Genomic DNA, 14,239 nt, shown 5'->3' on the forward strand with positions numbered 1-14,239 from the left:
GAGCTGCAGGCCGAAGTCACGCATCTCTTCTACGAAGCGCTCGTGCGTCGCTTGTATGTTAAAGTCTCCCACAGGCACTAGTGGGGCGTTCACTTACTGCTGCAGATAGCCTCGGATGAAGCACACAGGCTCTTTGACGGATGCAGTTGGCGAGAAGTAAACGCAAGCCACCTCCTCTGTGACGACGACGACTTTCACGCTGCTGTGCGCGGTGACGGTCGAGAGCTTCTCTTCGGCCATAGCACTAACGGAAATGCAGTTGGCGCGCTGCGAAACCACCTGCTTTTCTTATATAACTATACCATCGCAGCCTCGCCACAGCACCGTACCGAACCATATCTCAAACATCGGCCGTGGTGTGGTTGGGCGTCGCGAAAACTCTGGCTCCCCCCATACCCTTTTTCTTAAGTTGCGCGGGGACTTTGGCACCATGAGTAGTAGGGGTGGTGGTGGTTGATTGAAAACAAAAATGCAAAAAGAAGGAAAATATATTACTGGCCGCGGCAACTGCTATCTAATATTTAAGCACCGGAGCTGCGGCCGGCGGAGATAAAAGGGACAGGGATAAGATAGCGAGGAGAAGTACAGGAGAGCGATAGCGACAAATGACAGGGGAGGGATGTGCACACTATTTACGAAATACTAAAGCTAAACAAGTTTGCGTCGCTCGCGCGCGAATGTCCAGGCACTGTCTGAAGTATAACCGCGCGCGATTGACCACTGCCCATATATACAGAACATGAAAATACACTGTATATACAAAGCTACGCGCACGTAGCGTCATGTCGCTAACTACTCGCTCGCGCGGCACACATCAGAAACTGCCGGCGTGGGGCAAGCCGCGCGAAAGCTTTTTGCGCCGCGCCAAGTGTGGCTCCCCCTATTGGATTCTCCTTAGTTCGAGTCTATTTTAGGACGCGTGTTAACTTGGCCGTCGCGCCAGCTCAGGATGCAGATTTCTGGAACACTTTTCGGTACCTTGCAAGGAAAGAGGCTGACTATACGTAGATGGTATTTGTACCCTCTTCCTATGCTCCTGCTTCCTTGGTAGTCGCCGAGGGGTGTAAGTGCGGTGTCAGTTTGCTGAGCCAGCCTAAGACCATGACTCCCTCAATTAAGAAAAACCTTCGCAGCTGTAAAATGATGCCATAATGAGGTCAAAATGCAAAGTGCCCATTAGCAACGAAAGCCGGAGTCGTTGTCGGCTTCCAAGCAAAATGGTCCAGAAAACCCCGGATGACATCACCAGCAAATAAAAAAAATTGCGCCTTAAGAGTACGACATGATAACGCAATGGGTTAATTCCTACATATGCAAAATGTCATTCTCTACTTTACATTCATAGATCCCTAGAAGTCCTCTTACCCTCTTACCATTCCTAGCGCAGTGGTGCAGTGGTTAAGGGATGCGCCACTGCCTTGCGATGGCAGATGCTTCCAGCGGTGGGTTTTGTGCGGCCAGGTTGCTCTTCCCGAGAGACAAATCGTTAATTTAACTGCCACCTGCCACGGTGGGCAGTTTGCTCACTATCCGGTTGGGAAGGTTGTGATGACGTCCAAGGTCGCGTGACCTATAGGTGGCCCACCTGCCTCCTAGGTTGCTCTTTGGGGACCACTTGCCAGAGCCATGCCAGTGATTTTTCGCTCACAGCGCCGGCGCCTACGCCGGATTTTTTGGGGAACGGCGCCTTTAACGCTGCCGCTTTAAATTTTTTTTCCGAAGGTGCGGGGAATTGAACCAAGGGCCTTCACAATGAGAGGAGAGCACGCAACCCTAAGGCCACAAAACTTTTTGTTTCAACATGGTATTTATTACAGTGATGCAGTGTTCTATGTAAGCACATGAACTATGTACTAACCATGAGGAAAACAGTGGCAAATGAACAAGATACATAATACGACACACCTAAGCAACCCAGCATTAGAAAAAAGGCAATGAAGAGCACGGCACTAAGAGAGAGTGCCACTCCGTTTCGAACGCATTCTGAGCATACAATGAACAATCATCCACAGACCCGCGCTGCCTCTTGCGATTAAAGGTGACCCTAGTGCATGCGTTGCCTTACGACTGTATAGTAATGAGTAGATGAGTGATCATAAAGGGAGGGAGAAATATAAGTTAAAATACAAATCCTTTCGCCTTCAAAACATGCAAGTAGCCTTAAGCGTCCTCCGTAATTTTTGCCTGACTAACCTAATTTAGCCCGCTGTTGGAAGACGATAAATAAAATTTCCTTTACTTTGCCCGCAGAATGTGACGGGCTACATGCGCGAAATACTGGTAGGCGTTGGTGCTGTTTCCCCGGTTCTCAGGCCCGGGCACGATGACGCTCCCGAAGGGGTCGTGACCTTGGTGAAAATACGCGACTGCACCATGATTATGTGTGTGCATCCTTGATGCAGTGACCGATTTGTGTACAAATTTACTAACCTGGAGGAGCATGACGGAAAGCCAACAATCACCGAAACCACAGAGCATAGGGGATTTAAAAAAAAATTCTGGTGTTTATCTATGGGAGATTAATGCGGTAATTATTAATGAGAAAGCATTACTAGGCTATGTAGGCGGGGTCATGTCCGCAAAATGTGTCGGCAGCAGTTGTGGGCAACTCAGAAGAGGTAGCCTTAAACGAATGGTTGTAATCGAAATAGGCTGATGTGAGGATGCTGCGCAAGAAAACATTTTTAAAATCGAATGAATAGTTAATTAGAGCCAAAAATGTTCAAAAAGTGGGCGGGGCCAGAGCAAAAATGGCGCCAAATTTGAAAATGCCGGAAGTGTGGGACCACGTGACCGGAAGCGTGGGCGGAGCCAACGCGTGGCGCCAAATTTGAAAGTGCAGAATGAATACTGAGGTGAAACGAGGGACCGGTGCTGAGAGCCGGCTGGGAGGCACCCCCTCCTAATTGCTGCGCCCCGACCGTGAGGCCCCACGATGGCGGAAATAAAGTTCATTCACTCATTCATAAAATGAGGGAAATGTGCAGTTAATCGATATCCAATAATTAATGATAGAAAGTGTCAAGAGTGAATTAAGGAGAATTAGTGTGATTTAAATGTGGATTAATGGTACATTAAGGTGAATTAAGAGTAAATTAAAGTGAATTAACTACAAATTAATCGCAAATTAACTGTGAATTAAGGTGAATTAAAATGAATTTGTTTTTTGAATTAAATGGGTAATATAGGAACCAATTAAAGAAAGCAGCTTGAAATGAGGAGGTGTCATTGCTTTCACATTACTCCAATGCGGGTTACCGCAGTGATCTCGAATTTTTAAAAAATAATTGATTAGAATGCAGAAGAAAAAAAAACCACATGCCGCTGGGGGATACGAACCGATGACCTCCTAAATTCGCGTCCGGTGCTCTACCAACTCAGCTAAGGTGACGGCTGTCCAATGTTTTGCTTTCGGAGGTATTTATATGCAGCGTAATCGAACCTTGAGAGTGTTCACCAGCGCCGCCGTCGTCCATAGCGGCGGACGTAGTGCGTCCTGTATTACCGCGAGTGCCACGTAAGAACGTGATCGAGCGGTGAGGGTGGATGCTGTGCGAGAACCCTGTTAGGCTGCCTGTGGAATCAAGAGTGCCTTAATCGAGGCCCCCGTTAGCTCTTGAGCAGACAAGGGAAGGGAAAAAGGAGGCTCGTGATGACATACATGAAGGAAGTCAACAGTCACCGAAACCTAAGAGCTAGGAGAATTTGTGGTGTTCATTGAAGGTCGTGGGTTCGTATCCCACCAGCGGCATGTGGTTGTTTTTTCTTCTGCTTTCTAATCAATTATCTTTAAAATATTTGCCCTATTAACCTCCCATTGATTGTTCCCTGGTTTCGGTTACTGCTAGCTTTCGTCATGTATGTCATAACGCGCCCTCTTTTCCCTTCCCTTGTCAGCTCCATACCCTGGAGGGAGGCAGACTTTCAAGAAAAAAAATCTGGCTTCGATTCTAGATTATATCTTGCGTTCACCGTACATACTGGTTAATGCAAGAGCGTAGAGGGAATATGAATGATATTCTGCATTACTAGATCGGTACAGGTCGCCGCATTTAACTAAAGAAAAACAGAACACCAGCCCACGACGCATGCTATTGAAAACTGCAGCTCCCTCGGCCGATAAATAGCTGCATGTCCTGTCGACGTTTTCCTGATGGTGCTTGATGAAACAAACGACTTCCTCTGCTGGCCGTGTAATAAACTGGCGCAAGTACGTGTGAACGATCTACCTTCACATATGGATTCGAGAATGGGGACACTAGTGTGCCGCGAACCGAGGTATCTCTTTTTACCACAAGGATTCGATGGGCCTTTGAGGGGCTTTGCCTAGCCAGGATGTTTCGAGTGGTTTTTTTTTTTTATTGCCTCCGCTGTTAAGGACGGAGGTTGATCGCTCGTGTAGTAGTTGAGATTCTTTGTTGGTGTCCAAGCTGTCCGAATAAGATTGAACGTAAAGCTGCCGCCACGCATAGCAGTGAAATCGACGAGACAAACAGGTACGTAGCGTCACGAGCCACCTAAAAGCAGTATCGCTTAGGTTCCGAAGAGCAAACGTTGCTCCGAAACTTGCGTGTTTTTCAAAGCGCTCCAAACGTGGACGTCAGGAGCGTAGCTACAGAAAAGACGTGACCTGCAGGGACACCATTTATCTCGGACGCCCGTCTGGTGGGGCAAGGCGATATCGGTTTTACAACGCTTTGCTTCTTCCTCGCTGCTCTGCTCAAACGTTAGGCTTTCTCGCAAACAACGTCGTTATGTCGTGAAGCACGCTTCTCAGGGGGAAAGGAGCTGGCGAAAGGAAAGTTGGTCAAGAGCGCGACTGGCACGAAGGACCGCATGTGCGAAAGAAAGAGGGCAGAACACTGTTCGTGCCCTCAACAAAAGATATCGCAGCGTTCTGCGCAGCGCTTTCTCATTCAGCCCAGCGCGTGTTTGTCATGTGTCTGGCGAAGAAAGCAAGGGAAAAAAGGAAAGCAAGACGACGGGGACGTGAGCGAGTGAATGTTCCCTATTGATTGGTGCAGCCGAGGCGCCCATTCCTCGTCCACTGACGGGCTGTCTCGCGGCTATTGGCTCGTCGGCGGTGGTCTAGTTGACGTCACTCCTTAAAAATCGTCCCTGAAAGGACGGATGCAAACGAGCGCGTCAGTTTGCCCTTCCCCCTCCCGCCACCCTCTGCCACTCTCATCGAATTGCTGGCGACTTTTGCTCCACTTTTAAGGTACATCAAAATTAGTCCAACTCTTTTTTCCCCTTCAAGTTCTCCCGCGGGTGTCGGTCACCGGCAAGAGTGGGGGAGGGGCAAAAGAAGCAGTCGCGAGAAGGAGAGCCGCGGATGTCGATACTGGCGGCCGCTGCTGTCATTCCCGAGCCGGGACCCACGGCAAGGATGGCGGCGTTAGCGCTGCCCCTCTTGTTCCTGGGCCTCGTGTGGCCGGCGAATGCCGTGGACATCAACATCGGTAAGTGATGATGCTTCTCTGAATTGGAGACACTTCAGTGCGAGGGATCACTCTTCTCGCCAACGACGGCATCGGCGCTCCCACCACTACTTTGGTAGCGCCGCTGCCGAGGCAGAGTAGAGGACTGACGGAACGTTACTTCGCATGAGCCATCACAAACTAGCCCAAACTTCTCCTTATGGAGCTCCAGAGTCCATATATACTGTTACAAAGGGAACATTGTGTATTGTTTTATGTTATGTAACGCGCCATGTCCGAGTTACATTGTGTTTTGTCTGAAAAACGTGACTTTAGATTCCAAACACCATATTGTAGACATATTGCTTCTTGTTTCTTTTTGTTGTTGTTGTGACAGTCTTTCGTGTGGCAGCTTCGCAAGGGCTGTGGGCCCTTGTCAAGCTGCCGTTTCCGAGCAGCTTTTACCCACAGCCTCCTCCATCATCTCAATGGAAATAAAGAATATTATTATTCTGATTGCATACACACTCATAATAGGCCATATGCTAAACGCTAAAGAAAAGGGTACGTGTGTCCTTCAGAAACCAAGAAAAGGAAGAAAGAGACAGCGTGGAGGCAGCGCGCAAACGAGCACAAAATTCGAGTTCTGTATCGGGTAAACTCTCAGACATTCGGAAGCAAATAAGAATAAAAAAAGGCAAAAGAGAATCCACACACTGCAAAATGCACAAGAACTTAGGAAAGCCTGTTTACCAAATATTAGTTTGAAATAGTTTTGTGGGAGGTTACGCAGACTAGGCTAGTTAGATTCTCATCTATTCAAAACAACACGTACCACAATTCGTTCAGATGCGGAAAAGTGACCTTATATCAGTGAATCGGGTTATGACATCCTTTTTCGTTGGTTTTAACTTTGCGATGCAGAGCAGGAAATTAGAAATTAAAGATGAAGAAGCGCTGGCCCTTGAAGGTCCTAGGTGTACATGTTAAAACAGTGTGTTTTGACTGCAACAACACTTGTTACGTTGTTTAACGCTACGTTGTCGGTATATTGCGCAACGCTATGGCAAGATTTCGACCATCTTAATGGTGAAGTGAGCTGTACCATCTACAAAAGACAAAAAGTGCCTTCCGTTTGTGACCCATGTCTAGGCTGAGTCCGTTAGTCTTTCTTCTGCTCTTCAATTATGAAACAGGTCCAAACGCTTGTTCTGAAATGTCCCGACGTCGAAACATGTCGTTGAACTGAAGCTAATTAGTGACACAGTACTTTGCGCGCAGCGTGAAGGGCGTCAGTGACATGCTTCCAAGAGATGGCTACCTGGCTGTAACCTTAGTTGACATCGAACTGCAAAAATGGTTTTGCTATAACGTCTTGCCAGACAAGGAAACAAGGCGAAATGAGCAGTAACAAAGAAGTAAACGTACAGGGCCTTCCGATATGAAAGGGAACAACCAGTTTGCACAAAAAGACAACTTTTTTGATTATTTCTCCACTAAAGTTGAAGATGAATTTTGTATATTATACGACAAGAAGAAAACTAGGTATAAAACAAGGAAGGATGTGTTTGTCAAACGTCATTATAGTGTAATCATTAACTGACTGCTCGAACTTTGTTCCCTTTCATAATAGAATACCTTTATACATAACGAATACATGAGCATAACTACAAGCTTAATTGTTCAAAAAAGCCAAATTAAAATGTACATTCAGCTATCACCGGTGAAGGACAAAACAGGATATGAAAAAAAAAAAATAAAAGCACGACAGCCAGGGCATAAAAATTTGCTTGAATTGCTGAAAGTGAGAAAACAAGATAAAATCTAACAAGGACAGGTGCAGACGGAGATGTGGAAGCAAAATCATAGTCACAGCAAGGCAAACGCAGTGTCAAAAGGAAGAGTTGATTGAAAGCTTAAAGTCAGGAATAACAACATTTAATATAAAACCAACGAACAAACAAAAAAAAGGGAAAGGGCCAGTGATGCCTAAAAAACGAAAAGGGAAGCAAGAGCAGCGTTCAAAGAAGCAGCGGCAACAAGGGTGGTGCTGTGATGCTTTTTTGTTGCCTCATTACGTGTTGTGTCCTCCGCCGGTAAATGTTGCATTCATATGTCGTTCTGGCTTTCTTTTAAATTAAGTCACTTCTCTGCATGTGCCCGTCATGCACGCTTACTTTTTCATCCGTTTTTCTCCGCGTAGTTCGCTTACCCGCCAATGTGCGCCAGCTGTACCGCGGGCGAGTGTCTTCCTGCAATTTAAAGAGCGTCTGTATTGTGTTTAAAAGAAAAAGATACTTACGCTTTTTGTGACGATCATGTAGTGAAACGGTGAATGTGGCAAGTTGGTAACGTCCTGTTCAAATTACAGAGCAATAAACACACACGCGGGGGTGAACAATGTTTAATCAACTATAAGAACGCGGATTTCACCGCGAGAAAATGAGGAGAACCATTCCATTCATCAGTAGTGTTCGCTGAATGAACGTCACTCCTGTGTCCATTCAGCACGGCAGTACGGCGGCCGCCAGTCTGAATCAAGAGTATATCTTTCTTTGGATTATTACTTTAGCCCATGGAGATATCATGATACCACTTGTTTTTATCATATATCCACCAGAAGTAAAAGAAAGGGTAGTCTGTGCAGTACTTTGGGAGGACGGAGGAGTCATGTGCTGGGCGAAGATGTACAGCGGGTCCACGAGCAACAGCTAAGACGATTAAGTACTTCTCTATCGCCATTGCGTCACGCACTTGTCTCGCGTCTCGACCTGGGCCGAACAGCGTCCAGTTTCCGCCGGAGAAGATCCAATGCGCCGGCCCAAGCAAAGCAAATTTTAGGCGGACACTTAATCGCTGATTACGTGCGATAATGCGATAGCATCGTTTTGCGTCCGCCAACGAGCTTGCGATATGGGGCTGACCCGCTCCCATAGACCCCCTGGCATTTGTTGGTCGACGCTTCGACTCCCGTTTGACGGCTCACTCACGTTACGAATAGCAATTCTGTGCTATCCCATGTAGATTCGAACGCAACCAACCCCGTACTTGTGCGACAGTTTGGGGAGTCACAATCTTTGACCCGAAACCACATCACTGTGCAAGCTGCTGCGTTATTCTAAAAGTACAGGTGCGGACAAAAGTGAACGGAGAACGCTATTTCCATCTAGCATTTTTCACGCGTTGCCTGATTGAAATTACCAGCCATGGTGTGTGCACGCGGGTATAGGGGACGCCACCGAGTTTTCTTATGGAAAAACAATGTTTCTTCATTTCCGATAGGGAAGGCGTGATTGCACTTAGAACGGAGTCGCGTGCTCCTTTTACTTATGTCCGCACCTGTACAACCGGGAACAAAAGTCTCTGGACCGTGTGTTCCGCCAAGGAAGATGATATCTCTGGTATTAGCCGCCGGCTGACGACTACAGTTGTGGAGGTGACAGAACATGATTTTGACTTTTCACCTCCACAAGTGTGGTCTTAGGCCGCCGGCTTATAATTGAGCTCTCGGCTTCGCTTACGAAACACATGGCCCAGAGACTTTTGTCCCCGACTGTACATATATACAAGGTGATTTTTAACTTTTACAGATTTTTATTTAAATAAAACTGCGAAAGATACATCGGTGCAGTCTTTTCAGCTGGATTGTACAGCAAAGCGGACTTCATGCATCTCATATGAATCAACAATTATACTGTTGATTGACTTAAATTAACTGATGAACCTTTTAAATTGTGATTTTAGGGGGCAAGGTTGTATTGCGAAACTGACGGCCTTCAGAATCAAAGGTGAGCCATGTTTTTAATTCTCTTTATCGGAAATGTGATCCGAAATATCGAACGCGAAAAATAAGTTTCTGAAAGCCCTTGAAGTCGGCTTTTTCGCATTACCTAATGATAAAATGACGTCGCTGCGCGTGCTATCGCCGCCTAAATCAAATTAACTTCATCTACAGCATCCAATACAGCAACTGCGCCTGTATTTGACGCATAAGAAGTGCGAGAGACGCCATTTTTAAATCTGTAATCCGAGAAAGCCACCTCAGCGAGCTTTCAAATGTGTATTTTTCACGTTCAGTATTTCCAAACATATTGCCGATTCAGAAAGTTTAAACACTGGGCTCAACTTCGATACTGACGTAATCAATTTTGCAATATAACCTTGCCCCCTAAAATTAAAAATAAGAAAGATTATTAGTTACTTTAAGTTAATTATTCGTTTAATTATTGATACATGTTAGGTACATTATGTGCGCTATGCTGCACAATCCAGCTCAACAGACCACACAGACGCGCCTCTCACAGTTTTTGCAATAAAAATCTGTAAAAGTAAAAAAAAAAATATCACCCTGTTTACCGGGTGTTTCACCTAAGACCTGTAATTTAAAAAAAAATAGGCTTGTTGAGTTAGAAGAGCGCTTTTATTGGCATAGCATTGTCAGCGGTGTAGCGCACCAGAATGCAGCTAAGACGTGCTGACTAATAGGATGGTTAACTAATATTGAGTAGTAACCTTTTTAAGTTTACTAAGTTGAAATTGGTCTGTAGTTATAAGTACTTAGCTTATCTCCTTTTTTATGGATTGGTACAACGTGGGCCATTTTCCAGTCCTCCGGCACATCACCAGAAAGTACAGAAACTTGAAATATCTTCGTTAAAAACTCGGATAATTGTGTTGAAAAACGTTTAAGAAAAGCATTTGCAAGCCCAACAGGACCAGAACATTTCTTATCATTAAGTTTACGCAACACGGACAGAACACCATTCACAGAAATAGCCGGTACGTTACCAGGATCTTCACTTCGAATTATAGCTGTGGTTGCCCTCTCCGTCAGAAACACTATCTGAAAGTACAACTTAAAACCTGCTTCCTACTCAACTGCTCATTCTTTCGACCTAAAAAATTCCAAAATTTTTGGGGATTAATTCTGATGAATTTGGGGAGCGTCGTGTTAAAATAATGAAACTTCTCTGATTTTAGCTTTAAGGCAAGTTTTTGTTTCAGTAGTTGGAACTGTTGTAAGGAAGATACCTTTTTCTTCCTACATCGCTTCAGTTTGCGTTTCAGTTGAATTTCACGACTTATCCAAGGATTGCGACGGTTGATGTGAACTTTTCTAAGTGGAATAAAATGTTCGGTACAGTACTGCACTGCATTCTTAAAGTGATGCCATAAACTATAAACGTCATTCTTGCAAGAGCTGCTTAACAGCGATTGTAAGGCGTCGATAACTGTATTATCATCAACACGAGCATTGTCCTTTATCATTTTAACTGGACGCATCCCGGAAGCAGCAGGCGAAGCACAACAAAATTATAAAAGACAATGATCTGAGATTCCCGGTTCAACGTCAAGCACTCCATCGAAAAAGGTTTGGCTAACAAAGAATAAGTCTAGAACAGATGACTCTCTGGTGTATTCACGAACAGCTTGCTTAAGGTTTAACGAAATCATCAGATCTAAAATAACATCACATGAGGCACATAGGCCATACGACGGTTTGTCCCAATCGATGGCAGGGAGATTGAAATTACCGGTAAGGAATAAATTCCGATTCTGGTAATGTATTAAACGATCGAAAATACTAGACATAAAATAATCCGTTGCATCAGGTGGACGATACACAGTACAAAGGTAAAAGGTGAAGCCATGCGTTATTAGGCGCAAGAACAAGATTTCATGGTGATCAGTTTGATCAAGAAGGATCAATCGCAGCAACCCCTTCGCCACGTGAACCGCGATCACGCGTGTATATGACGTAGCCCGGTGGCACAATTTCTTCGTCGAAGTACCACTGTGTAACCATGTCTCGGTTATCACCAATAGATGGGGACCATAAGAAAAGAGCAGTATCTCAAGGCTGTCTATTTTATTCACAATGCTTCTGGCGTTCAAAGATATGACACGTAGTTGGCTACTTTCACGTGGTGGTTTCGTCCGACTGCCAAAAGAATTTCTAACGATATTCTCTGCAGATGACGGTATCTGTTTAATTTGATGATCAGTACTGAGGGCGTTGAAGGAAGACCGAATTGAACTGGTTGGCTTGTCAAGTAGAAGAAGCGTGAGCACATTTCCTTCGCGGACGCCCGGCATTTTTCACTGATTCAGAGGTGGTTGCTTCATTACTCGGAGTGTTTTGACCGATGTCACCTGAAACTGCACCACTTTCTTTATACCTTTGGTTCTTCTTTTCGTCCCACGCGTACACCTCTTTATTAACAACTAATTTGTCATACTCTAGGCACACTTTATCCTCAGGCTTCTTAACATCCTCAACAGTAGCCCAGAGTAGCTTTCTCGTTTTCCGTAGCCTAGGCGAAAAGTCCTCTGAAATGGACGTTTGGGAACCCTTAAATTTTGAAGCATTCCGGTGAGCCTCTTCCTTTTCACTGAAATAAAAAAAACCTCATAACCACGGGACGCTTTTTGTCTTCAGCTTTCTTCCCCAAGCGCTGTACCCTCACCAAACTCCCTACTTTGATTTCAAGTTTGCTTTCAAATATTTCCGCCAGAACGTGCTTCTTAAGGTCGTCTATTGTTTCAGTTTCTGACTCTTTAATGCCGTAAATAAGCAGGTTGTTTCGACGAGAGTAGTTTTCAAGATAGCCCACCTTTGTTCTCAGCGAAACTATTTCTCTGTTCAATCCTGCCAACGAGTGCTCGCATGCTTCCACCCTTTGAGCTGTTTGTGATAGTACTTCCAGTTTGCTTTCAATTGAAGCAACTCTCTGATTTGTCTCCGATATATGCAAGTCAAGTTTTGACCCTAGAGACCGTAGTTCGCACGAAGAAACCTTTTGATTTTCGATAATTTCATCGAGTTTCTTTGCTACCTCTGGGCCTGGATTAAGCTCGACGTCACCGCTAAGCAAAAGTGCAAGTAAACAAAATGAGTCAAAACACTCTGCAAATGTTTTAAGCAAGATGCCTGGGCAAGGCAGCACGACCAAACAAAGAGAATCACTTTTAAATCCATAGGAGCAGCGATATCTACTAACCTGCATAAAAAAAGACGAACGGGTTTAGCTGCGACTGCATCCCACGGGTGCTGCCTTGCCCACTGGCGAAGAAAACCTCAGGGGCGGTTCCCGAGGGACCCGATGATGCCGCTGTTCCTTGGGATAGTCGGTGCGGACATCGCAAAAGTTGAGAACAAAGGCCGTCGGTGTCGTTGCAAATTCCGGTGTTGGCGGGGAAAAGGACTGTCACTGGCACATGCTGGTATCGTTCGTTCCAAGAAGCAGCACATTCGCCGCCGCCGAGCTGAACAGAAACAGGGTCGATGCACGAAGCAAGGACCTGCATAAAAATGACGAATGGGTTTAGCTGCGACTGCATCCCACGGGTGCTGCCTTGCCCACTCAAGGCAGTGCTATTGTCAGTGCCGAAAGGTGACGTTTCACTTCTGATTCTAGCAGTGTGTACTGATGCCCCCGTTTCTTATTCGTAGTTACTGCGTCTCGCAACATTTGTGGCGTCAGCTGAAGGAGCATAACGTTGGGGGTTAGCTAACCTAAGCGCACACAGCCAATTTTCACGCCCGTTCACCGCGGACGCTATTCCTAGGAGTTGAACTCTTCGGTTTCAACAGAAAAAAAGGCTGAGGCTTAACTTGGCTAAGCCTGGAGAAGGCGAAGCATCATCGTGTCGCGTAATTTGGAGGCGCACAACCACAGCGACGGCGCGAGGTGGACCCCCGTTTCTCCACTGTCGTGACGTCATCGTGTCACGTGGTGTGACGTCATGTATCACGTGATTTTGAGGCGCACAACCACAGCGACGGCGCGAGGTGGGCCCCCGTTTCTCCACTGTCGTGACGTCATCGTGTCACGTGGTGTGACGTCATGTATCACGTGATTTGGAGGCGCACAACCACAGCGACGGCGCGAGGTGGGCCCCCGTTTCTCTACTGTCGTGACGTCATCGTGTCACGTGGTGTGACGTCATGTATCACGTGATTTGGAGGCGCATAACCACGGTGAAGGGCTGAAGTGGTAACTAAAGTAGTATGCTTCGCATAAAAAAAAACGCCAAAAGTACGCCCTATTCAATTTTAGAAATTCTGTTTTAACCAAAAAAAGGTCAGCATTCTTGGCATGTGCGTCGCAGATAGCTGGCTATCGAGCAGGAGAAGCACTGAATCAAGGGTGATGATCAAGCAAGGGTAGTCAAGGGTGTGGTGAGGCGATGTGCGTTTGATTGAGTGGTACGGTGATGCGTTTCATCGCTCAACATTCTTACACGTCTCTGCACACTGGGAGGCTCCGCCTCATCTCCAAACGTCGTCCGCTAGCGTAGCGCTCTTCACTATGATCATTCGCTTGTGGCAGTTACTCGGTTAGGCAGGTTTCTTCATTGCATGTAAGGACACTCGAAACCATGCATAAGTGTCACGAAAGAAGTCGTGTTCTGGCTACCGCGACGGTAGAGCGGAAGCTCCGTCGCTGTCGTCGACACTCAGACAACGGATGCCCTACCCTCTTGCTCAGCGATAACATGGCAACCAACCTTTTCGAAATTAACTTTCACTGTGAGTTTTTAATGCAGCAATGCATTTAACGAACGAAGAGAACTTTATTGTGTCCGGGCAAACATTTAATTCACATTCAGTTCAATCAATGACAACGAATACAGAGAAAAACACAAGGCACTTCAATGCCCAAAAACTAATGGGCCAACGACATCAAGCAGCCTAAATGTGCTGACCAGTACAACAATAACAAAAAATAAACAGCTCAGCAAATACATGACAGGGCTATACAACTGAGACCATAGCGTCGCTAACACCTTCGGGCCGGCGAGAGGCCTTAAAGCAC

At 45.9% G+C, this 14,239-nt stretch overlaps 1 protein-coding gene across 1 annotated transcript in view; it reads left to right on the plus strand.

Moving 5' to 3' along the window:
- The first annotated feature begins 5,270 nt into the window (after window positions 1-5,270).
- LOC149349749 (ionotropic receptor 93a-like) overlaps window positions 5,271-14,239 on the plus strand; it is a 39,545-nt gene continuing 30,576 nt past the window's right edge. The window contains exon 1 of the mRNA XM_089578790.1: window positions 5,271-5,462. Coding sequence (XP_089434916.1) covers window positions 5,336-5,462 — 127 coding nt within the window. The 5' untranslated portion in view covers window positions 5,271-5,335. The remainder of the gene's footprint in view (window positions 5,463-14,239) is intronic.

This window comes from Amblyomma mixtum, chromosome 3, assembly GCF_055824585.1.
Source record: "Amblyomma mixtum isolate Tamu chromosome 3, ASM5582458v1, whole genome shotgun sequence".
In the NCBI taxonomy this organism is placed as follows: domain Eukaryota; kingdom Metazoa; phylum Arthropoda; class Arachnida; order Ixodida; family Ixodidae; genus Amblyomma; species Amblyomma mixtum.